The 26,401-nt window shown below is 42.4% G+C and overlaps 1 protein-coding gene across 2 annotated transcripts in view; it reads right to left on the bottom strand.

Annotated features, from left to right (window-relative positions):
* Positions 1 to 26,401, bottom strand: part of SIRT5 (sirtuin 5) — a 138,451-nt gene that overhangs the window by 51,780 nt on the left and 60,270 nt on the right. For both annotated transcript variants that reach the window (XM_078687993.1, XM_078687992.1), the window contains exons 4-6: positions 19,150 to 19,375; positions 18,546 to 18,633; positions 15,929 to 15,982 (exon numbers count right to left, since the gene is read on the bottom strand). In XM_078687993.1, the coding sequence (XP_078544119.1) occupies positions 15,929 to 15,982; positions 18,546 to 18,633; positions 19,150 to 19,375 (368 nt within the window). The remainder of the gene's footprint in view (positions 1 to 15,928; positions 15,983 to 18,545; positions 18,634 to 19,149; positions 19,376 to 26,401) is intronic.

Below are 26,401 nucleotides of genomic sequence, written 5' to 3'. Positions count from 1 at the left end.
GAAGACCTGAGCACCACATCCAAGAATACACGCAAATCGTTTCTCAGTCCAAAGAATAAGCACCCGCTGTACAGAGGGAAAGAACACCCAGCACGTGACCCAAGCACTCTTGGAAGAGTCAGCTGCTTGAGAGATTCATTTACTGAAAAGGAATAGCTGCATTAAGTGATAAATTACCATAGTCGTTAGCGGATATTCCTTCCCAATACTTACTTATTCATTTCTACGTTAGGAGCATCTTTTGAATCTTTGTGCTCACGCTTGGATCTCAGGTCCGCTACCCGCTACCCACATGCGAACGTTCGCTGGCAGTGTGAGTTGACCACCCACTTACGGAGAGACACGTCACTCTACCTCCTACCTCATTGCATTCTGAGAAAAGTCGTCCTACGTACCATGACATGCGGAAATTTGAGAAATTTGCAAGTTGGAATTTTCTAATCCTAATCTTCAGAGTTCATGGAATTACTCCAAATCTTCAAACATTTTTCCTGCACTAATGTGTTTTTTTCCTCAGCACGACAAGCTCCTCTGGATCTGAAAGTTAATGGGAATTGCCTTCCTTATCGTTCTTACTTGGTCATTGTTCAATGTTCCAGGGTGAAGAAAGGACACTGTCTCAGCAACACATAGTGAACTACTCCCTTGAGGAGGTTAAGTGTGTTTCTTCAGCACTTATTCATTTGTGACTACTACTGCTCCTTTGAGTGAAGAAAGGGCACTGTATTTAGTTTTCACACAGAGAACTAGTTACTCAGGGTGTAGCACACACACGATTTACAGTTAAATTGAGTGCCTAATTTCTCATTACCTCCTCCACAACCATTTGGCCTGCAGGTGGCAATCCTTGTATGAAATGGCCAGAATGGAGAGTTTCTTTCTTAAACTATCAATGAAGATGGAAAGATGTCACAGGAACAGAAATAAAAGATTTTTCTTCATTCAATTGGCCCAGAAGGGTTAAAAGTGTTTGAATAAATGACAGGAAGGTTGGAGGGGGTATGGATAGCAATGTTTTTTTAAAAGCGATTACAGATTTTGACTTATTTTTCTCCTAAAGTTTGTATTGGAATTGTGAGGTACTAGTTTGTTTTCAGAGAATACAAGAAATTAATGAACCCATAGATCAGTGGTTCCCAAACTTTTTTGACCCGTGGCTCCCTTGACCTACTTGGCAGTTGGCCGTGGCTCCCCACCATTTTTTTACCGGCGTACCGGGGTGCAGCGGCGCACACTTTGGGAACCACCGCCACAAAGTGACGCACCGGCGGCGCAAGGGGCTTGTAAACAATGGGCTTGTAAATAAGACCCACATGGTACTTATTAATTCAACATCGACGTTTAGATTCTTAGCTTCGATATGACGCACTCACGGTGTGCGTAAAAAGGAGAGACGTGCTCTCGAGTTTATTTGCGGAACATTGTTTTAAGCGTATTTAAATTGGCTTCCGCTAGCAGCACCTGCCCTCTCTGCTTACTTTCACTTCTCTCAAATTAATGTGACACTCCCCAACCAACCAACCGCCCTCCCACGCTCCAGAAATGAGACACGGAGAGTCGAGGAGTCTGTCTCAGCCACGATTATTTCTCCATTAATTAGAAAATGCCAGTGCTCCATGCAATATAACAACTGTCTAGAAAAGAAACGCCAAATATAATTGAGCAACTCCCCATTTGCCCCACCCAAAAACACATACCTTCCTAACCCGGCCGGCACCTTATCTAGCTCTTCCTTTAGGCAGCTACAGTTTTTGCCATTTTGCCCGCCGTAACCTCACCGAGCTCTTAATTGAGCCATTTAAATGCAGAGGGCGAGAGCTGGGATCACGTTCAGCACAAAGGAGCCACATCCGGGCGGCGGCCCGGCGCCCCTGGCTTCTCATCACGGCGCACCGGGGATCCGCGGCGCACACTTTGGGAACCACCGCTTTAGGTAAATAGTATCTGAAACCAGAACTCTCTTGTTCCTAAACCACGGCAGTGCCACAGACTACTACGCTACATAGTAATCCTTTCACATTGATAAAATGTGTAAAGACACAGCTTTGATATTCTGTAAAGCTCTTCATACAAGTAACACTGGAGACTCAACTCCTATAAGGAGCTTAAATAAGGCATCATCATATCTGGATATACCTTAATTAGAAATTCCCAAGCAATAGCCAGGTGTCATCAAATGTCCTTACACAAACATAGGCCCTTAACAACCAGAAAGGGAACTGGATTGTTCTGAAATGTAGCACTGCAACACCAGTACAGGCCAAAATCATAAAAAGCAACAGTCTTATCCAAAGCAGGTTTTAGCTGTCATTTATCTTAAAATCTATATTACACAATAACAAAACTGAGCGTAGTCTATGGGTCAGACCACTGTTCATGAATGGTTTGCTTTCTTTCCCATCTTGTTTACTTGCTTCTTATTCAGTGGCTTTCAATCCACCAAGGTTTGTCCCGCCACTGGTACATAGGGTATGTATCATCCTTTTGATATGATGACTTGCATACTTTTTCTACTGCTAACATTCAGGGAACTATTTTTCTTTTTCTAGCACTCCATGGGTGTGCAGGTGTTTTCCTCTGCTTGATGTGCTATTTCCTACTCACATCCCTGCCTCCCTTGCTCTCCGGTTTGCTCTTTCCAGTTACCCCAGGCTGTCAGATCATTTGTTGCTTCTCCGGCTCTCCTTGTCCCACTTTGCTTTTAAATGTTTATTCTTGCATGTACATGCCTCATCAAGCTGCAGTGGGCACTGCTGCTTTTTTTTTGCTGACGGGGTCTAGCATCAACAAAGCATTTTAACAAAAAAACAAAGCATTTTAGCAATTTAGTTCCTTCTGCAGAAGCGGTTCAGCAGCGGCAACCAGCACTGGCAAAATCTAAAGGTCGGCTGACAAAATCTAAAGGCAAATCATATTGGCTTTGGCAATACCCGGTTTTTTATTGCTTCCTCCCCTGATACTCCACAATGTCATGATATGGTAGAGCCTCTGTAATAAATATCATATATATCACATCAGTTTTGTTTGAAAGCACTTCACGCACATACCCCCAAACTATCTAGACAACAAACTTAAGAAAGCAGGAAGACTCCATTAATTAGAAAATGCCAGTGCTCCTTTCAATGTAACAACTGTCTAGAAAAGAAACACCAAATATAATTGTGCAACTCCCCATTTGCCCTACCCCAAAACACATACCTTCCTAACCCGGCCGGCGCCTTATCTATCTCTTCCTTTAGGCAGCTACAGTTTTAGCCATTTCGCCCGCCGTAACCTCACCGAGCTCTTAATTGAGCCATTTAAATGCAGAGGGCGAGGGCGGGGATCACGTTCAGCACAAAGGAGCCACATCCTGGGCGGCGGCGTGGCGCCCCTGGCTTCTCATCACGGCGCACCGGGGCGCCGCGGCGCACACTTTGGGAACCACAGCCATAGATGATTATGTTGCTGTCCTTAGATGTTTGGCCCTGGATTGTAAGTTTGGGGGTTTGCAGGAAGATTTGATCAGAGTTCAAGTAGTAATGCATGTCAAAGACCCCGCTGTTCAAGAAAGATTGTGAGTCAATGGGGATGCAGATTTGAAGAATATTCTGGCTTTAGTTAGGAAGACGGAGTTGTCTAGTAGGGGTGCCAAAGCAGTTCAAACAGATGTGAATGAGAACCGTGAAGATTGTGTATGGAAACAAAGAAAAGCTTTCATAAAAAAAAAATTATAGCATGTATTTAGAAACGATTAGAGAAGGTTTAAGTTGTTTCCGCTGTGACAGCAAGTCCCATCTTACTTATACCAAAACTTGTCCAATGTTATAACAGAAGTGTTCAAATTGTGGAGATGTAGGTAATTTCTCAAGCCTGTAAAAAGAAGAAAGATGCTAAAGTAAAATATGTGGATGACATCAGTTCTAGCATAGAGGAACCTACACAACTTAGTAAACTGAAGGAGGGTGCTATCATGTTTGTCTTGTGAATGATAGCGATGCAAATGTCCTAAATATCTATAACTAGACGATAAAGAAAAAACCTTTATGTAACATGATGATTGGAGGTCTGAACATTTCAAATATATGCCAATTCTGGTTTCCTATACACTATCATCAATAAAAACACGTGGAAGTCAAAGTTTGTAGACAGATTGGGAAGTAAATTAGATGAGCCTGATGTCAGATCAGAAGAGTATTCTGGTAAGAAAATAGAAATTCTGGGGTTTAGAGTGCTTACGTTCAGGTTCAAGTTTCGAAAAGCTAAAACTGCACGTAGCGAAAAGAGTACCTTCTGTACTAGGTTGGTATGATCAGGGGAATTTACACACAATGTTGAACCCAAATAGTCCTGAACCCATAACGACTGTTGGTGAAAAGGAGTGTACAGGAAGATTTAGGTTTAAAAGATGTCCAGAAGTATTTAATGGAAAAAGGGAAATTTAAATAGAAGCATGAGATTATTATTGTTATAACAGAAGTGTTCAAATTGTGGAGATGTAGGTCATTATTGAAAGTGTGGAGTTTTCTGAGTGGATTCCTCCAATTCTAGTAGCTAGACATAGTAATGGGAAAAATCAGGATTTGTGTAATTTAAATAATAATATTGTTGTTAATCAATTTCCACTACCAAAAGGTTCAGAGATGTTGACCTATGTCAAAATGCTAGCTTTTTTCCACTATAGATCTTTCTGCGGCCTATCATAAGATTTCTTTGCATGAGACAGCAAGCACTACACAGCTTTTGTCACTCCCATGGGGTGTTACCAATATAAGAAGATGCCTTTTGGCCTTGTTTCAGCTGTGGCAGGTTTCCACAGTTTAATGCACCAAGATACCTAATGTTAAATGTTTCCATGATGATATATTGATTTATGGAAAAGACCACGAGGAACATGATCACAGTTTAGAGATGGTCTTGAAAATATTAAATGAAAAAGGGTTAGCTATAGAATATAGTAAATGCAGGTTTGCTGTAGAATTCGTAACATATTAGGACCACGTTTTAAATAAGGACGGAGTTAAACTCAAACCTATGTTAATGGAAGCTATCCAATTGACTCCTGCACCTTTGACTGAGGATGATGGAAGATCTTTTTTAGGTCTATCAGAATGTTATGTAAAATATGTTCAGAATTTTTCTGACAGAACTTTTAATATTCGCCAATTACTGAAAAACAGGTGTAACTTGGAGTGAAGCAGCGAATGCCAAAGAGAGTTCGAAGATGTTAAGTCAGCCATTGTCAAGGCTTCTGCTTTAAGTGCCTTTGATCCTAAGCATCTGTGTGTAGTGACAACGTTTGCGAGTTAAAAAGGGATAGTGTTATCCCAGATGAAGGAAAATTGTGAAGAAGTGGCGATTGCCTATTCCTCCTGGGCTTTGACTCCTTATGAGGAAAAATACTCTATTATCAAGAGGAAAACCCTGGCTTGCATGTGGGCTTTAAAACAATTTAGATCATTTGTGAGGGGGCAAACAACGAAGTGATCACAAACATCTGGTTAAATGGCTCACTACAGAGAGTATGGTTAAAGCATCTGCATGTATTGCAGGGATGTCATTGACACTACACTATTTTAATTATAAAGTGATATATGTGCCAGGGAAAGACACTGTAACTGCAGATTTTCTGTCTTAGATGCCTTTACAAATTAAAGAAGATTTTGGTGTTGACTTGGATGGGTATCACAAAGCCTTGATATATTATCAAGGTATTCCGGTTATGGATAAAGAAGTGTGGATGGAAGTGTACATAAAAGATACTATGCTATAAGAAGTATTGCACCATATGGTGGATGGTTGGCCTACGAAAGGGGTACAAAAGGCAGAATTAAGACGTTTCTGGGAAATTAGAAATAAATTATCATTCATGAATGTATGATTTGGAGATGCAGAGTGGTTCCACCAGTAACTTTAAGATGTACTGTTATCAGGCAATGCCATGAGGGTCACAGCTGAACTGTGAGAACAAAGTAAACTGTGAAGAAGGGGTACTTGTGGCTAATTCAAATTCAAAACAAGCTTCATTCGATTTTTGATTTAAAATCATAAAAGCGTAAAATCACATTTTTACAAGTTTTAAAAATAGACAAAATACAACCCATACTATACAGAATAGGCTTGATTGATATCTAAAAACCATCTTCAGTCATCTAGTAAAAATCATTAAAACAAAGAAATTGCATTAATAATGCATTATCAAGCAGAGCCAGAATGGGGTCTAATTACAAGGAACTTCTGAATTTTATGACAGCTTTTAAAAAACATGAGACAGCGTAAATAACATGTTCATCTCCTAGTTGTAGTAGTTTCATGAATGCTGATCTACATGTACGAATCCCCCAAGATTTAAGGATTGGTAACAAAAACAGCTTTCTGGGATTCATATAAAATTTACAAAATAACGCGAAGTGGATGTTCGATTGGGGTGAACTGTTGTCACAAGGGCAAATTAGTTTGGCAGCAGACCAATCGTTACAAGTTGGTAGAGTGACCATACGGAAAAAGGTTCCCAATCTAAAGTGTATCAACAACATCCGGGAGTAAGGGCTCTGGACCAGGACAAGGTAAAGTTGTAATCCCTCGCAAGGTGTAATTTCTTGAAATCTGAGCACAGTATTTTTAGATTTTTCATGATTCCATCTGATGGTATCAAGGTGAGTGGCCACCATCTTTTTCAGTGAGGATCTAGTAATCCCTTCTAAGGTGGTAGGCTTGTCAAAGAACTCTGGATGGCCTAATTCAATGAACAAGTTTCTCACGTAAGATAGCCATCTGATGTTACCTACCCCGTCCAATGCCAGACAGTCACTGATTAGGTCTCTATTCAGTGTGGTTTCTTTCGTAACCCACACCTCATGCCATAGCAGAATAGGGGACATCCTGATAATATCACTAATGTAGGTGACTCCCACTTCAATGTGTGTCATGTAAGTTGATGTAGTTTTGATACACCCAGTAAGTGACGGATAAACTGTTTTTCACAACATTGTAAAGTCTGGGCACTCTCGATTCCCCATAACCCTGCACCATACGTGGCCGTAGATGCACACTTTGCTTTGTATATGTGTATTAATTCTTTGACGGGTTTACCGCCAATTTTTACAGAAAAATTTCTTAGGGCACCTATGGTCCGGGTAAAAGCCAATTTCCTAGCTGCTATTGCGGCCTGCCAGCCAACCCTCCTATCGAACATTACTCCCAGATAACAAAACCTGTCGGCTGTGTCAATTCCTTGGTCTTCTAAGAATATGGGGCAGGGGACCCTCCTTAACTTTGATGCACAGGGCATGGTGTAAGTTTTAGAAATGTTAACCCTTAGACCTCTGTCCCTCATGAAGCTCGTACATTTTTTCACTGCCGCTGTAATCCGAGCCTCGTTTGTGACATTAATGCCGCATCGTCGGCGTATAGTAGGATAGGCACCGGGGACCCGTTTACAGAGGGGTAGTCATATAGTGAGTCTGTTAGATATTGCCCAATAGAATTGATATATAGGGTAAATAACAGCGGTGCTAATATACAACCTTGTCTAACCCCTCTCAGTATGGAAAATTTATCTGAGCATTCTCCTTGTTGGCCAAACCTCACTCTAGCACCTGCATCCTTATATAGTTCTTTTATAAAGGTGATGATTTGATCATCGATGCCAATATCACAAAGTGTTATCCAGAGGAGCCCGTGGTCGACGCAGTCAAATGCGGAACTTAAATCAACAAAAGCGATGTAAAGTTTTCCGCATTTGGCCTGGGTATATTTGGAGATGAGTAGAGACAGGTTTAGACATTGTTCAATCGTCCCTTTCCCTGTTCTGAACCCATACTGCAGCTTAGAAATAACATGGTGATCCTCCTCCCAGGATTGGATTCTGTTCAGAATTATTCTGCCGGCCACTTTCATGAAGGCATCCAGAAGAGAGATTGGCCTGTAACAGGTGGGGTCATTTCTATTGCCTTTCTTGAAGACTGGGACCACAATGACATCAGGCCAAGTAGAAATGAACCCACACTGGTTGGCCGTATTTAAAACGTTTGTAAGCAGGGGGGCCCACAGATCCAACTCTGCCTTCTAAACATCGATCGGGATGCAATCAGGGCCTGGTGCCTTGCCTGATGCACTTTCTTTAATGGCCACGAGTACCTCATGACAGCTGAACGTTATATCCATGGGAAATGGATTGCAATAAATAGAATCACTAGAGGTGACAGTGGGTACGCTTGATGTAGGTAAGTTCGCCCCAGCTATCGGTTTATTGTACAGTTGTCTGAAATGAGTGACCCATGTATCACCTGTTATTGCAACATCTATGGTATTTTCGCCCGAGTTTTGCAGAAATGAGGACTTGGCCACTTTCCAGAAAGCGGTATGGTCTCTTAGGCGTGAAGCCTCAATCAAAGACGCCCAGGCCTCTTTTTTCAAAGCAGTTTTTCTCACCTTACTTGTGGCTAATAATTGATATGTTTGTGGAAAGTGTAGTCCGGAATTGTGTGAGCTGTGCGAATGCCGACAAATCACTGAAGACGTTGAGACCTAATATGAGTGAGCCCATTATTCCAAGAGATCCCTGGAAAACCATTGCTGTGGACATCATTGATCCCATTGATTCCCAAGCTAAATACATCATTGTTATTGATGTGTTCTCAAGGTGTCCAGAGGTGAAGATGGTTGGGACACGGTGTCATATTTTCTAAACAAAGTGTTTACGAGTGAGGTTTTGCCTGTTCAAATCATTAGAGACAGCGGATTGCAGTTTGTGCCTAGTTAAGGCCAAGGATTATTTCAAAGGGAGGGGCATTAAGCACAGTACCACGTCTGTATACAATCCCAGTGGCAACGGTATGATTGCGTAGTTCTATAGAGTGCTTAAAGGGGGCAATCCAGTTGGCTGGAAAAAACAATGACATGTGGGAGCTACATATTCAAGAAACTGTATGGGTGTATAGGACTACAGTCAATGTCATCACAGGGTATTCACCATTTCAAATTATGAGGGGTAGGACCCAAAGGGTTAAGAGTAATCCAGCAGGGTTAGTTAGATCTACTGCATGTGATGTGGATATGGATGTGTTAAGACTGAAGACACCCATAAGAGGTATAAACCAGGTAGGACTGCAAGAGAGGATCAAAAAGTGGAACTGATACCGTTGTAGGTATGTGGGTCAAAGTTAATATTTCTTCATTCTCCAAAATGTATTAAAGTCAGTTTTCAGAACATTTAGAAATAATAAAGTTGTTGAACAATGTGGTGAAACTGAGAGATGGGAAAGGGGGGAATATTAAGAGAATTGCGGTGTTGAAAGGTGAAAAATAGGTATACATGGATAATTGTACTGGTGGTGCTGTAAAGATTTTGATCTTGATTTAGATTTACAGAATGAAGAAAGACAACAGAGTCAGGTCGGGAGAGGAGAAAAATGTGAGCCCGGAGGAGAATGCAGAGACTACGAATTGCCATGCTCATGGTCTTGAGGGAAGTAGTGTACGTGTATCTCCAGATGAGAAAACAATACAGAAGAGAAAGGTGTGGATGTCAGATTATGTGTGTGAGGATGATGGTTACCGGGGTGAAGATTAAGGGGGTGAAGGTTGACCGGTTTCGTTATTTGCATATTTTGTCCTTCACATAAGAATTGGTTTGCATATTATACTAGTGCATGTAAATTGTTATATGCAATTTTTCTTGCACTATAAGACATTATGAAACCTCTATTAGTTAGTGCATGGTACCCGAGAGCCACAGAATTGAATTCTGATTAGTGCGGTGGAGAATAGGCACTTGTGTATGATTAGTTCTCTGGAGTAGCGTACCACTCACCAAAAAGTGCTTGGATGCCTCATCAGGGGTAGCAAGTGCTATATAAACAGAATCACAATTACAAAGTCCCAGTCTGGTCTGTGCCAGAAGGCATTGGGAACAGGTAAGTCATTATTTCAAACTTTAATTACTCACAATACGAGGTAGGCTGCTACAAAATGCGTACAATGATTTAAGATAAAAAAGTACTTTCAAAATATAGACTTTAATAATACCCAGACTGTACATATAGTGCAAAAAAAAATTATAACTGTCTTTTAAAAGCACACACTTCTCGGACCACATGCAGGTGGCCTTGAGAAAGGAAATAGCATTAAAGCCACAATTGGGTCTGTTGAACATTTGGGAGGCGACTGACCTCACGGAAGTCGAACAGCAATATGTAACACTAGGGTACACGTTGGTGAAACAAGAGCTGGCGAAAGGCTGGGGGGGGGGGGGGGGCGAAAATACCGCTCGTTACTTTATGGGAAAAATAAATGGATAGATGCATGATGGCTGAAAGTGAGGTTTTTAAGGCTCGGGGTGCCCCAAGAAATGGAATAGGAAGTGGTCACAATGGAATAGATATAGAGGGGCTCTGTGTGTGTCGCCTACTGTTGAAATGGAAATGCATAGACAAGCGGAACAAGAAAGTACTGTATCAGATGCAATGTAAACCACTGTCTGCTCAGTTAAGATGTTTATTATCTTGAACTTATCGTCCAATAATGTGTATATGGCTGTACTTAAAACCAATAAAGAAAAGTTTTTTTTAAAAAGCACACACTTTACAGCTTATCTGGTAGCTCCCTTACAATAGCTCTCAAAAACAATAAAGGTGTCTCATCAGGAAGTGGCTCCATTGTTTGACCCTAATGCTGGGTTCCGAGCACTCATTAGAATAGCAAATTGACCAGTTGCTCATATTTACATATCTTTCAGGCAAGCAGCAGCTTGGCAAGATGGCTTGTTTAGCTGTCTGGGCCTTCCTCAGTTTCACAGCACAGGAGACTATGTCTTACACCAAGCTGAAGCATTTCAGCTGTCGGAATGAACAGTCTGGGGACAGCTGTCTTTTCACACAACACAGAAGAACTGTTTTTTTACCCCTAATTAAAATAGTATGCGTACTGTGTGCCCCTCAGATCCCCTTCACTTCGACCACTGTAAGTATGTATATTTCCGCGTTTTGCATTTACTTACCTTTGCACTATTTTTAGCGTTTTATATCTTTTTATTTTCAGTGTTTTATTGTTGTATTTTTCATTTTTAACATAAGGAGATGTGTGGTGTTTGGTGGGTTAAGCTTCATCGAGTCATGACGAGAGTTTCCAATGCGGGAGCAGTAGAGGGGGAAAGGGCGTGAAGAGAGCATTTGCTCTGTGGTGCTCAGTTGATGGAATAAACTTAATTTCCTACACAAATCTTTGTATTGGCTAATTAACAGGCTAGCGATACTTTTTAATCCATTGTTTCTTGACCAGTTCATGGGTAGGTCGGTCTAGGTCATTATCACAATGTTGAGAACTTCTGAGCATGGTTAACACAGAAATCTTTGCGCATGCATATCACTCCAAGAAACTGGAATTTGACTCATTTGTGTCTATATCCAAGTGGATACCTCTACCATCTATGCAGACCCTGACAGTGTGCCTCCTTAAATAATGTGCCAATAAGGACATAACAGTTCAATACTGAGGTGGCTATTTTTTTTTTTATGCAAAAGATCACACACATCACGTTGCATATTTGTTTTTCTACTTCTCCAGACTAAGGCAGTTGCAGTAGATCTGCATCAAGCTGCAACTCTCATTTGTTTCTAAAGCTGAGTTGCGCACAAAAAGCCCTTCCTCGTTGCCAAAAATGAATTAATGAGGTTAGGCAGATCTACTAATTTCGTTGATTATTCAGCGAATAGTACCCAGCAGCGGAGCGTCGCCTACTTAGGCAAACGACCGAAAACCAAGAACATTTGCAAATACATCACAATGGCACTGGCTGGCACGAGAACATCTCCTGCACAGTGCATTGCAGTAAACACAAGGGCAGCAGATTACAGTACACAAAATACGCACATTAATACATACTCCTATCAAGCTCCGACTCTGGCTTTGACAGAAATTAAACGTTAACATTTTCAAGATCAGAGGGTTAAATACATTTGCTACACGGTCAGAGACCTGGGGCCATATGTATCAAAAAAGAGTTTTGCGATTCTCAAATTGCGTTTTTTTGAGAATCACAATTAGAGAATCGCAAAATGAAATGTATGTAAGATTTTCTACAAAATTTTGCAAATCCTACATATTCTTTATTTGCATATTGAGATTTGCAAATAAGGAATACCTTCCCATTCATTCCTATGGGCTAGGAGGATCATAGGAATGAATCGGAAGACATTCTCAATTTGCGATTACCAATTAGAGAATCACAAATTGGAAATGCAATTTCAAGGTTGCAAGGGTGGCAAAAGCACCCCAGATATATGCATGTAAGCACATTTTGCGCACATACATGCCCTAAGGGCTTGTATGTGCGACATATGGCATTTTAAAAAAATCAAAAAAGTGCTTTATTAAAGACAATCGCAAATTACCACCAACTTGAAGTTGGTGGTAATTTGCGATTCCTTAAGGCCAAATCGCACTTTTTTTGAGCTTCTTACATTGCATTTAAGTAATCACAATTTGCGATTCCTGAAATGCATTCGCAAAATAGGGAATCGCACATTTTGCGATTCCCTATTTTGCGAGTGTTTTTTTGTGTGATACATTGCACATTACTAAATTGCGATTGCAAACGCTGAAATTCTGTGAGTTTCACCGTTTGCGATTGCAATTTAGCGTGATACATATGGCCCCTGATGACTTAATTTTGATCGCCTCCCGCCTCTGCTTGCGACTTTCTCAGTGACGGTAAGAAAGGGATAGCTTTCATACGGAGCTTTCTCTAGCAACTCGTGTAAACTACTGCCACCTTGTGGCCGGACTGACACCTGCTTCTTCAGCTGTCGAAAAATGTAGAGTTTGGTCGACACAGACTCACTCACGTTTGTCCTATATCCACACTATGAAATCCAACTATTTAGCCAACAGCCAGGGTCAGATGGGATCACAATTAGGCCCGGGCACTCTAAAAAGAGTGGCCCACATTCCCTGATCATCCCTTTCATAGATCACCATCTGTTTAGTCTCACTGGAATCTGGCCGGTTACTTTTCGATATAGTTTTGTATAGTGTGAACTAATCCCAAAGTCATTGGAGCAATGTACATGAGTACCAGTCACATTACACAAGATAACATTCATTTTCAGTTAGAGATTAAGTGATTTGCCCAGAATCGGGATGTTGAGCGGACGCAGGCACTCAAACCTAGTATCAACAACGTCTTCAACTCTGATCATTTTGCAATTTTATGCAACCCTCTCTTCTCCCCTACATGTCGTAATAAATGCTGGGGCTGAGGTGACAACACCTAGCTGCTAGGGACGCCACTTCTCTTACTCAGCCCGTCCCCAGCTCATTATAGCCTCAGAGCATTTACCTGGCGACGGAGGTGTCAAAAAGCACATTGCTGCTGCCCAAGGAGGAGGGAATGTCTGTGTGTGTGTGTGGGGGGGGGGGGGGGGGGGGGAGGGGGGAGGGGGGGCAGCAGGTGAGAATGGCCCAATATAACTTGCCCTCCTGTGAGGTCCCTGCACACAACCCACCCTCCCTGCACCCACCATGGTCTAAAAGTGATGGTCCGGCGGGGGATAACACTGCTTCTGGAAGGGCTCTCGAGGCAGGGCGCCAAGATGAGAATGCCTCAAAGCTAAAGCAACACCTGGCCCCAGCCTCAATTTACAGCATGGCAGGGGAGTGACTAAGATACTGGAGCCACATTAAAGTAGCATAGCAGAGACTAGGAAAGAAAGTCAGTCTCTTGGGCCGTTTTAAAGAGGCCCCAAAAAATGGTCCACAGGTGACCCTGAGGCACCGGCCCATCGACCAATGCCCGATTGCCCGCCTTCCCAATCCGGGCCTGCCCACAGCCCAACAAAATCAGGGGCGCATCTCGCAGGTTTATGCGTTAAAAATGCAAATGCGTACATTTTATGACTATAACAATCAGCTATACATTTACGAACAATTTTAAATATGTAAATAACTACGGTTGAACACACTGTTTCAAGAGTTTTCGAAAATGCAAAGTGATTAGTGATGCACATGTTTAAACTAGTTTTACACTTTTTTTTAATTGTTTTGAAGGAGTTTAATCATGCAATTTTCAGCATCTGACAATTTTCTATTGTTTCAATAGTAGATTAAAGGCAGATTTGAAAAATAGGGAGTAAAATACTCGCAACCTCAAATAGTATTTGAACATTGCAACAGCCTTGTTTCTATTAAGAGCGTCTTGGCAGCTGTTCTACTGGGACGTTAACTTTTCACAAACAGATGCTGATCCGTAACTGTATTGGTGCACCGTCCTGAGAGACCCACTAAACCCAGATAATGCTGTTTTGTACTACACCCACAGCAGCCAAAGGCTCCATTTTCCTTGCCTGCATCGGGTGCCATGATATAATTGCTAAGTTACTGATCCGGAGAAGGCATCGCTGTCCTACACATCTGGAGGTCTGGTTACCCTTTACTAGGAACATTGTATTTCTTCTATGATTCCATAATACTAAGAAAACTCATTTTTTAGCACAATGGCATTCGTTGCTAGCATCCAGACTATTAAAACCACACCAGAGGGCGAAGTGGGCAGGATCGGAGGGGCACGACTTGCTTCTACTTTTCTAATTCTAGTAAAACAGCTCCCTTACTTTTAGAGGAAAGAGGATCATCCCGGGATGGTTAATTCCAAGAGCTGAAATGCATGAGCAGAAGTGCAAGGCAGGGAGTCTCCTGTGCTTTGAAACAGAGGGAGGGGCAGACAGCTAAACAAGCCTTCTTGCCAGGGTGCCTGCTGCCTGATAGAAAAGTAAATGTGCGCAACTGGTCAATCTGCAAACGTAAAGGGTTTTTGGAAGCCAGTATTGACTTTAATAGATGTAATCACTTGAAGCTTCCTGGTGACGTTTTTATTGCAAGGGAGTGGCCCACTGAGCTTTGAAATGTGTGCTTTTAATGGGAAGTTACACAAAATAAGACTATGTATTACTGAAATCTATATTTTTTCGAAGCACTTTCTCTTAAACCTTTTTGCCCATTTTTTATCAGCCTATTTTACACTGTCTGTATTGCAAGTTTAAAATAATGAGTCATAATCACAGACTGTGATCTCGTAGCACTAAACATACACAAATCCCTATTCTCCACTACATCAACCATTGATTGGAATCTGTGGCTCTCTGGTTACAGACACAGATCTCTGCAATGCATTAACTAACAGAGGTTTTATAATGTACGATAGTTCATTTCCCAATGTTCAAACTAGCTGGCATTTATTTTTTATTTAATCTGTAGCCTATTTTATATATAGTTACATGAAGGTGAAAGATTGAAAATAATATCAGAATATTTTGTTTGTCACACCTTTGACTCCGCCCACGCTCACTCATCCTGCCCTCTTTGCGCACAGCATCACAGTTCCCATACTTTTTTTTTATGATCTTCGACCAGTGAACCACACCCTCCACCACATGCAAAGAAAATGTTTTGCTTCATGTTCTGGAGTTCGGTCGCATATGTAATCAAATTGTTTGGTCATCAGATACAGTTCATCATGCTTGCTATATAAACCAGGCACAAATGGCGAATGTAAACACTTGTCACAAACACTAGTGTTTTTTTGTATACGACAGCATCCTATAAATTTTCCTTATCTATGCGCATCAAACAACTGATGTCACTATTACTCAATTTATGATACTCAATTTATCCACTTCGGAACAACAGAAACTGAGATTGCCCTGCTAAGATTCAAACACATGACCAGCAAAATTACGCTTGTAAAAAGTACACCATGAGCTCAGAAGAAGCCAATGTAGCAAACCCCAAACTTCAAGTGCAAATGCGTAGGAATTCTCAATGGTCACCTCCAAATCAAGTAAGAATACGAAAGTAAGACATCAAATAAACTCCACAGAGTAGAAATAAAGTTTTGTTTTTTCGCTCCTTTAGTGTATGATGAAATATTTAGCACTAAGACTGTCCTACTCACCGAGGAAGATCTCCTACTGGAAGGCAGGCATCCTGTGTGTCAGCATCTGGGGCACTAAAGTGAACCAGAAAGAGAAATTGAAAAAAAAACGTGCCAAAATTTGCAAGCCACCGTGAAAGACACTTCAATGAAAACGGATTGATAATAATCACATATTCGCACTGAATTAAACCACAACTAGAATTCCACTTATTTCCTTGAAAGAATGAAAAACAATCTGACACAGCAATTTTTGTTTTGTTTTGTACAATTAAATAATTTTCTTAAAGTACACACAAAGACACAAAACAGCTACCATTTCATCAGCAGCACTTGAAGCTTTGCTCTCAATGGAAAACAGATGGAGAAAGTACACTACAGTTGTACACATCAGGGACACTTAACATACCCAACAATGACACTGCAATGCAAGCTCTCATCATGCCATGCCGTGCAAAGTGCAAAATGGCCAGCAGCAATGAAACTTCTCGTGCAAACAGAGTGGGTGCAAAATGGCCATCAGCAATGTAAAAGTTACAGCACCCAATACAGCATAAGCCTCTCTCACACATGTGAGTACGCACAAGTCAAGCAGCAACGTACATGTTACGTATCTCTCGCTCTCTCATCACAGAACTGTTTTTGCGCCCAAAGTTACTATTGTAAAGAATTATATAATTACTTTTTTCACCATTAGACAGGAAGTGCCTGCCTTCTGTGATTTCCACTTCCCCAAATCCCTTTCAAGTTTGGTCTTTTTGAGACTGGTTTACCCGTCTCGCCAGCCTCTTATTTTTCCCCAAAAACCAAAACCACATACACAATATGTATACATAGAGTGGCTTTTGGTCCGCAGACTTCATCCATTGGTCTGTAAGGTGGTTAATCACACTTTACTTAACCCACCACGCCACACAGTGTGGGATTAACTGGCCCATTCCCATTTGCTCCTTCAGTTTGAATGACTGCAAGAAGCCTGTTCACATTGTTCAGATACAATGAAAAATAGATGATTTCTCTAAGTGAAGCATCTAGTTTAAAGTTAGATTTATAATAATTTTAAATATTAGCTACTTATTTAGTCTGTACGGTTGGCCAGTTAATGATCACTAGTATCACTACACTACTAATACAATCACGAGTAAAACAGCCACAACAATGTTTTTATATTTGTAAGATTTTTATTGTCAGCACATGGCAGCTATGTTTAGGCAGCTGCTTGCTTTTTTTCTATTTATTTTTGTGGCATATGACTGTAAAAAAAACAATAACCATTGCACCAGACTGGCAAGACCAAACCTATTGGCTTTGCCAGTGCATGTTTGAATGTGGCATGCAATACATAGTGGGCTGATTTTCTCTCCATCATCCCTTCAGCTGTCAGATTTCAGTGCCATGCGAAAGATGCAAGTAGATTCATATTTATGATTTCTTGTGTGAAGTTTTGTCAAAATACGAGGCTTACCTTTCTATACAATCAAATTAGATAACTGCAAGAAGTTTTGAAAAATCTCCAAGAGGTCAATGTAAGTGATGCATGCTCACCCCTAGGCTATGGCAGTTGCATTAGATCGGCCTCAAGCTGCAACTCCTCTACTTGTTTCTAAAGCTGAGTTGCGCACTAAAATCTAGAGAATTTAGTCGACACAATGTTCATGTGTCACATTGCTTGATTTTTTCACTATGATGTAAATTTATGTTTACCTCTATTTGCAATCCAGAACAAACAAAAATCACAGCACTTGTACAGAAACAGGGCATTGGTCTCAAAGACATCAAGAAGAGACAAATCGAGGAGAACTGCACATACCAGAGTCAAATACAGCGTCACAGGTCAAAAGAAAGTGTTTCAAATAAAGGCAGCCAATGAGTGAACATTGATCAAAGGAAGTAATATAGGCAAACTTGCTGCATTTGAGCAGAACCTGGCTGCATAGGTGGGGCACAGCTGTAGATGAGCAGCAGCAAAGTTTGGACTGCTGATCATTGACGTGGTCAAGAAGAAACCCTCCCCCCAGAAGAGGAGGTTAATCTGGACGGCCAACTGATTTTGAAATGTTATCTCTTCAAATGTACCTTATGAGGATATATAGGTGCCTTAGCTGTAAGATAAATTGGCCACGAATGTCTGTGCCAAGCGAGTGCCAGCCAATTAACTATTTAATGGTAATTCTTGTAATAAGTGGCATGCTCCCGGCAGTTAAGTCACAGTTATGCCAATAATTAGATGAAAACGCTGTATTGTGTTTAATGGCTGGAGAAAAGCTGTGTTCGGCTCATTGTCAGTCACTATCTTCCATGAGAATGCTCAAAGATGAGCAATTCTCCTTAGAAGAACAGTTCAGCGATTGCCGACAGGACTAAATTTGGGATATTAAATAAAGGAGGTTCTTCATACAGTGTGATACAGGTGTACAAGGCAAGCTTAATATTTTGGTCATGCTAGTAATCCTTTTATGACTTTAGAAGAATATTGTGCAAGCCTCTAAATAAATGCACGACAAAGCAAAAATTAAATTATGCATGCCTGCAGGTTTTTTTTTATTCAAGCAATAGGTTCTTGTAAATGTTCTCAGTGTGCTTTAAAATTGTATTTAGGGTCCCTTAACTGTACGCAGAACATTGAAAGTATGCTTACCCTTTTCCTGCTAAAGCTTTGCATATTGGGCTCTTGTAATTCTCTGCCACGTTTCCACAATTAGTGCATCTGGTTTTGAATAAGCTGCCTGAAATAGAAAGTATAGAAATACAAAAGTTTAGATGTTTACAGCATAGGAAGGGAGCAGAACACATTATACAATAGTATACTATGTGAGGCATATACTGAAGGGTCGTAAGGGCAACCTCCGACTTGTCCTTGGCTACTCATCTCACTTCTAGAGTTGCCCATGGCTTCAGGAGGGGAACACCGGGTGAACAGTGCTTTAGAAGCTCTTTTTAGGTCTTACCCTATCAGACAGCGCAAGCTATTAGGCTCAAGCCGTATGAATTGTACACACATTACCCTAGCCAAAAAAAAACAGCAACAATTTCCCTTCAGCCACACTGAAACCTAATGCCTAATTTTAGGAGAAAAATTGATTTCATGGATGCTTTTTATGCTTTTGCTTTCCATGGTCTTATATTTATCCTATAGAAAAACAAGTGGCAATTATTTTAATACGTATGCTGACTGACCAAAACAAATGGTTAAATAATGCAGGTAAGTTCCATAGAATCGGTGTGCTATACATTCTTCTTACCATGGATTTCAAGGACGTCTTTGGACCCTGCCTTTCGGTGCAATTCATCAATGTTCTGAGTGACTACCACAACTTTCCTTCCTTGCTTGCTCAGCCGGGCCTCGCAGTCAGCAATGGCAACGTGGGCTGCATTTGGACTTTTGCTGAGCATCAACTCTCGTCTATAATGGTAGAACTCCCATACCCTGGAGGGATTCCTGGAAAATGCCTCTGGGGTCGCCAATTGCTATATGAAATATAGAAACGGATAATAAAACCTTCGCAATGTTATGGGAAAGACCTTTTATTTCCACCTCACATTTTGTTTCATTATTTCAGTTGACAATGTCTGTCGCAGAATGGTCAGCGAAATACACATTGGAGTTAAACATGTAAGACTGTAAAAACTTACAAAAGCAAGAGGTCAATAAGTCCCTGATGGATGAGTGTCATAGCAAAAATACATTTAGTTTCATTTCGAGGTGAACAATATAACCTACCCACAACTCTGTGTCAACATGCTCTACATATTTCCATTAGCCATAAAAGAATATATTAAGACAAAAAATGTCTTTAAAAAAAAACTGTTAAGTCTTTAGCAGCTAAACAAAGGTAATAAAATTAAGAAAGTGTAAAATTAGAGGGAATTCATTAGGTTTCGCCTGCACAGCGCTGTGCTTGTGAAATCTTTGCAATTAACTATACATCTTAGAAGGGGCTTACATTCCGCCACCAGGCTTTCATCGCTTTTCATTGATTCCTCTGCTTGCCACTTATATTTCCTCTGCCTCTGATGGCTGTAGCACACTGTTTCCCTGTATCATGCTGTTCCTCTCCTGTGCTTTTCTTTTCAGTTTCCCAACGCCAAAGTACCGTTTCCATTCGCTTTTCTAGAACTATATGTTAAAGCCTTTACCTGCACAGCAGGCATTTACAGAGTTTACTTACAGCATCTGCATAGCTGCCAAGATTTCAGTTTGCTATGTGTGACGTTTTTATAATGTCAGTATAATTATGAGTGACATTTCAACAACTATGAGATACACTTTCTCCCCGACAAAATCGAGCAATTAAGATGAGGGAAACTTATAAATATTAGAAATTACACCCATTCGATTAACAAGAAACTCTAAGAAGATGTTCCATTTCTGGTGCTTTCTGGCAATTTGAAGGGTACACACATAGCTAGGGGTTACAATTCGGCTGCAGAGTGTAATTCTTTTCAAAAAGACACATTGAGCAATTTAATAAAAAAATCAATTACCTAATTACAGCAGGGCGCCACCCGCTATTATTAACCTGAGGCTGAGAGTAAGTTGCATGGCTAGTGGACACAAATAACATTACAATACAATGAGGCATGATTAGGGGGGGGGTCAGGACAAGCCTCAGGAGAAGAGACTGACTGAGGTACACATAGCCTACCTATGTAGGCTGTATTCTTTCAAAAAGACACTTTGAGACACTGACTAGCAGTAATAATTCTAAAGCGGAGCGTCCGACCACCCTGGGTGTGTTGCCCGAGCTATGACCTACGAGTACTTGTACCAGTGTGTGTGTGTCATGCAGCAAGCTGTAAGACTCGTCTAAAAAACACATATGGCACATAATTGTTTACTTTATTATGACAATCCAGCTATTTGTCAGAAACATGTTGAACCGCCACTAGCCCAGGCCAGTAACTCACTCTACCGGCCGGGAGCTCCTATGCCTGAACCAGCTGCGGCGTCTGATGTTTGTTTCCTCAAACTGCGAACTTTTGCCCACTGGATACCATGCCCACTAGTCTGTCCTGCCTGCAGCTGCCTAAGACTCACGCGGTTTGCGGAGCTCTTTGTAAACTTTGCCTTGGTACCTTGCACCAACCCCTGGCTAAACTCGTAGTCTTTCCCTGGTTTGGTTGCACTGTAGGGCTGCTCTTTATCTCTCCCAGGAAAGCACCAAAATTAAATATGCCTGCTATAATCCCCCAGCGGGAGCCCCTCTTCGCACCTGGCTGGGAATAAGCCCTGCAATTAGGCTTAACAGTCCCCCCCCTTCCTGAATGTGAACCACTGAATGCTGACGGTGCCTGTACTGAGGAGCCGCGCCCAACTGCTGATTTCCCAAGTTTGGTCGGCCTCATGGAAGCCATAATGTAAGCACCGCTTGCTGCAGCATATTACAATAAATACGTCGCACGTCTCTCCTGAAGTTAAATTAATGGGATTGATCGTGTTATTGTGACTGACAACTGGTGAGTGGTGGCTGGTTCAATTACAGTGTTTGTCTTCGCACTCTTCTCTGCCCCCAGGCTAAGGCAGCGTGTGACTCTGCACCGGTGACAGGCCCTCAGCCTCTCGTCGTTATCTCTTGACTGCATCATGTTGCCTCGTTTTGGCCGGCCCAGGCTGCCGGCGGATGGCGTGACCTAGCTCCTGGGCCTCCCCCCCACAGAGCGGGCGGCCCGGCTGGGCAGGTCTGAGTGGCAGGTGCGAACAGCAGCGTGCTGAGGGGCCGAACAGCAGCATTTTGATTTTACAGAGCGTAAAAAATGTTGCACTTCTGATATGGCGCTGAATGCCTCATCCTACCAGGGGTGCTGTACTATACTCGATAATCTTCTCCCACGACCCACGGCAACAGGCAGCCAACCTCAGCCCTGATGATCTGAAGGCAGGCAGTCAGTCTTCAGTGATTGATTGCGGCGCTACCGGGCCCGGGGCGCGCCGGGACTGGGAATTAAATGTATCCAGCCAGGGCAGTCCGTCACAGCGGCAGATTGCAACATTGTAGCACTTAATTGACTCTCATGGGAGAGACAGATTTAACTGTTTAACTATCTGACTGAGCCAGCTGCTGCAGTGAGTCGCAGCACCGGGGAGTGGCAGAACTGGCACACAAGTGAAGCACGAGTTTCAGGAGTAGCTGTATGCGTGACAATGCATTTCAGTGAGTGATGCGGAACACCGCACTGAAATGCGTTAGTGTCACACCTGATGCGTGATACTTGGCAGGACTGCATCTGCCTTCATGCATGCATTTGAAGCTCTGAACATGGACCCACTTTTAGACGAACTGCATGTGCCTTGCCAGTTTGAATGCCATATCTTTTTATTATTATTACTTTCGTCGTTCGGATAGACTAACGATTGGAGCACACTCCTTTCCACATTCCTATTCTTCTATTCAGTATTTTGTAGACTTTCTCCCCCTAAGGCTTAAAAATGTAATGTGTGCCATTTCAACTCACTCCTTGTGGCTACTGTTTGTCTGGTTTGTTTTGAAGATGAGTCTATGTAAATAATCTGAGCATGTTTGCAAGCACTTAAAGTGGGCTTTTGATTATCGTATTCACTACTTGGCATTTCACAGTTTGTTTTGGCTAATCACATTTCTTACATCCTTTCAATGAATGTAAAAAAGGATCCGATCGCCATGCATTGTCAATATATTTTGAAAGCTAGATACTTTCCTTATTTTTAGTGGAAATACATCGTATTCGTATTCACCATTAAATAAAACATACTCGGAATTTGCTAAAAATCCAACCACTACTCATACAAAAAAATGTAACAAAGTTATGAGCTAAGACAAAGTGTTAAATGTAAAGAAGAGAATTATACCACACATGTGCTAGTTTGTTTTCACACAATCTCTACTTCAAACATATACTGCCGTCTTTTTGAGGTTTCAGACAGTAATTTACTGCGGGCACCATTTTACTATGTTAGTTTACAGCACTTAACACTTTTTACAAGCATCTCAACGCTGTTGCCTTTTACACGACGTTATTCGCTTTTACCAAACCTGATACCATCTCTTCACAAGGAAGAGACAGCCACATTGTATGTCAATTATAAGACGGCTTCCTTTTTTTGGCTTTGAAGGGAAAACCAAAACAAGACTAGCTTTTAAAGTGCAAAAAGTCAAAGAGAAATCCCTGGGGTGTGTTAGTTAGCCCGTGGTATCTATACCCGTACGGTTCCTCCACAGCACCTGGATTACCGGTTGCTATAGATCACCGTTAGAAGGGAAAAGGTTTATATAATGGTTCCCACAAAGAAAAATATTTGTTAACAATCTAGATTTTTATTAAAATAAAGCAATAGTTTACAATAAAAATACACACATTTAAAATTTCAAAGGAACTTTCCCTGAAAAATAAAAGTTAATCAGCAAAATATCAGTGGACAATATAAAACTATACAGTATATAAGTACATTCATATTACATTGCACATCATAGACACAAAGATTTTGTTACTGATCCCTGGTGACAGTGGGGTAACCTCTCTTTTGAAATTAGCTTTTAAAGTGTCCTTCAGTTTCAGCAACATTTAATACCACATAATATTCTCTTCTTAGCAAGCATTGTCAATGTTTTTAAGAGCCATGTTATCTATTAGGTTTTAGTGTGTAATGACTACTTTTTGGGGCTCGCCTGGCGTTGCAGCGCGAAACGCTGCCACTAGCGAGCCTTATTGTCGCTGTGAAGGCCTCCCCAAGTGGTACAGACCGGTGCACGAGCAGACACCGGTCTGTGAACGCGCGAGCCACAGGGAACGCCAACGTGCACGCTCACGGCGTCACGCTCCTGCCCTACCGTGTCTCTTGCAAGGCGCGCTCCAGGCCGACTTGTTAGAGCAGTTCCAGTGTCAGAGCAGAGCCCCAATCCCCTGACATCTGAAGGCTGCTACCGAGAGAAATGACGGGCTCTTCATATCGCACGCCACTGCTCTAGCAGAGGTGTATGCGTGGATTGTGGGCTCTGTCCGCATCCCCCACGCACTTGCTTATCTTGTTGTGAAAGTCTCCGTGGAGCCGGGCCCAGGGCAGACTGCCGACACACGTCTTTTGCAAGTTGGCTCATCCACTACCGCTCTTGCCTGCGACACGATAATAAAAATAATCTTCTCATTGGCTGTGCCGCTCCCTGCGTGAGGCCCTCCCCTGTGGCGCCGTGACGCTCCCGTTAGGTTTCTGCTTGGCAGGCTGGGTTAGTTGCTCGACACCGCCGTGTCTATTTCTGCACTGCTTATGCTTGCTCATTTCGGGAGCCCATTTCGGAGCCATCGCCTCCCTGCTGGGAACAGGCCCTGTGCCTTTCCCGGGGCTTTTCATGTGCTGCGCCTCTCGAGCGCAGAGATGCTGATGCGAGGGATGGGGCGGAATACAAAGCTGCTGGTTGAGAGGACTGGGCTGGCACGGAGCCTGCCACCACTGGGACTGGGTGGCTCCGGGGACTGGCACAGGCATACGCCGCCTCTCACCACTGGGACTGGCCGGGTTTACAGCATTGACCAGGCTCACAGAACCTGGCTTTATACGGCTACATTGGTTCAAGGGAATGGCAGAGAGATAGTCTGTTACCTATATGATGGTTGGCACAGACCTTGCCACTACTTGGACTAGGTGGCTTCGGGGACTGGCACTAGGCACCGCTGGCTACAGGTTATTAACCCTTGTTCACAAAAATATAGTTTAGGGCTAAACCAGTTCAAGGACTTAGAACATGGATAGTGTCAGAATGGGATGGCGCAGAGCCTGTCCCTACTAGGACTAGATGGCACGCCACCTACAAGAATGGCTGAGCATATGGCATGGAAACGCACACACAACCTGGCTTCTGTAAGACTACCTGGGCTCAAGGGGTTGGCATGGGGTTAGTCTGTCCAGAGTTGGCACTTTCCCACGGTTCGATCCCCAGCACCAGGTTCCCTCAGCACCTTGTGACTCTGGGTAATAGCTCGCTTAATCTTCCCGATGGCCCCCAGCACCGGGACACCTCGCCTGAGGTAGCAGCGTGCTTTACAAATGCTGGTATTAATATGGCTGGGAACTAACTGGAATGGCATGGGGAGCAAAAGAAATGATAGATTTAGGCCCAGATCTCTGTACTGGGGTGATGTTTGACATTGCTCAGCATTCCGTCCATCAATTGTACTTATTGCATCTGAATAATATGAGGCAGCAGGGGGGGAGGGGGGCATTTTGTGTTAACAGGTCTGTCACTGGGTGATTATATCAAAGCAATGACTGACCTCTAAGCACATATGTCGGCACCTCCCCATTAACATCTGATTCACTCACAGCTCAGCTCCATTACACTGTGGTGCCAGGTTGTTGATGCGGGAGATGGGGCTGAGTGGTGGCGGCGGCAGGGGCGAGAGGGTGATGGGAGTGGAAGCAGGCTAGTTAATGGGCTACTAAAAACGACACCAGCTACAAATAAAAAAAAATGATTAAAACTGTTTATTTTGAATCATTGGAGCCAAGGGCGAGGGACGCGGTTTCCATGACCCGAAGACAGCTTCCTAAGCCCCTCTGAAGATTGGCAGCCTGGGCCCAGCTCACCCATGCCAAAAGCCAGCCCGAGTCTATCACCCTTAGGATGTGTTCGCACAGGCACAGACGTCATCGCCTGTAGGCGTGGCTTCAGCATATTTGTATTACGGTGATATCCATCCCTCCATCTGCTGTACAGGATTGGCTCACAGGACTGACACTTGTTCACAGGATAGGAACAGGATGCACACAGGGTGTTGGACTTCATAAGGACGCATAGTCACAGCAAATTCTTGATTACCCTATTTTTTACAATCATTTTGAGTGCCTTATAACACTGTATTAAGTAAGAAAAAAGTTACTTAACTCCAACACATGCCATCCTAATTCCAAGGTGTTCCCTCGAGTCTCAGGAATGTGGTGTTCTCCTGATTAGCAGAGGACTGCATGAAATCTCAGGCCTCTTGGGGCTTTACCCACACTTGAAACACTCTGCAGCCTCAAGTTTCACAAGGTGGATACGAAAGGAATGACAAGGAGAGGTTATAAAAGTGTTGTACTACTCCAACGTCTCTGAAGGTTAAATATTTCAAAAGAAACAGTGAATAAATGTGCTATACTTGAAAGGACAAAATAATGTTCTGCAAGATACACTGCCTTCCCATTGTTGAGGAGGGGCCAGTGGGTGAAGCAACCCTTTGCTGTGCACAGAGGTAGTTCACTTTTCTACATGGCAAGAGCTTATTGTTCGGCCAGTGGGGAAAGAAGGAGACGTAGGATGGGTTTCAGAGTCTCTCACCCTACCTTTCAAACCTACTTTCAACGGTATCCTTGTATGTTTTAGAGATTTACGCTGGGCATAAATTCACAATTAAGGGACCGATTCAGAAATATATTTGCGCATCTAATTCTAACTTACCCGTTCGCATGCTCTTGTGAAAACATGCACGTATATTTTTGCCTGAGAAAAGAGAATTCACAAAAACTTTCAAAAGATTAGGCTTAGA

This window comes from Lissotriton helveticus, chromosome 4_1 (genome assembly GCF_964261635.1).
Source record: "Lissotriton helveticus chromosome 4_1, aLisHel1.1, whole genome shotgun sequence".
NCBI classification, from domain to species: Eukaryota; Metazoa; Chordata; class Amphibia; order Caudata; family Salamandridae; genus Lissotriton; species Lissotriton helveticus.
The sequence above is the reverse complement of the archived record's forward strand: the minus strand, read 5'-3'. Positions and strand labels throughout refer to the sequence as shown.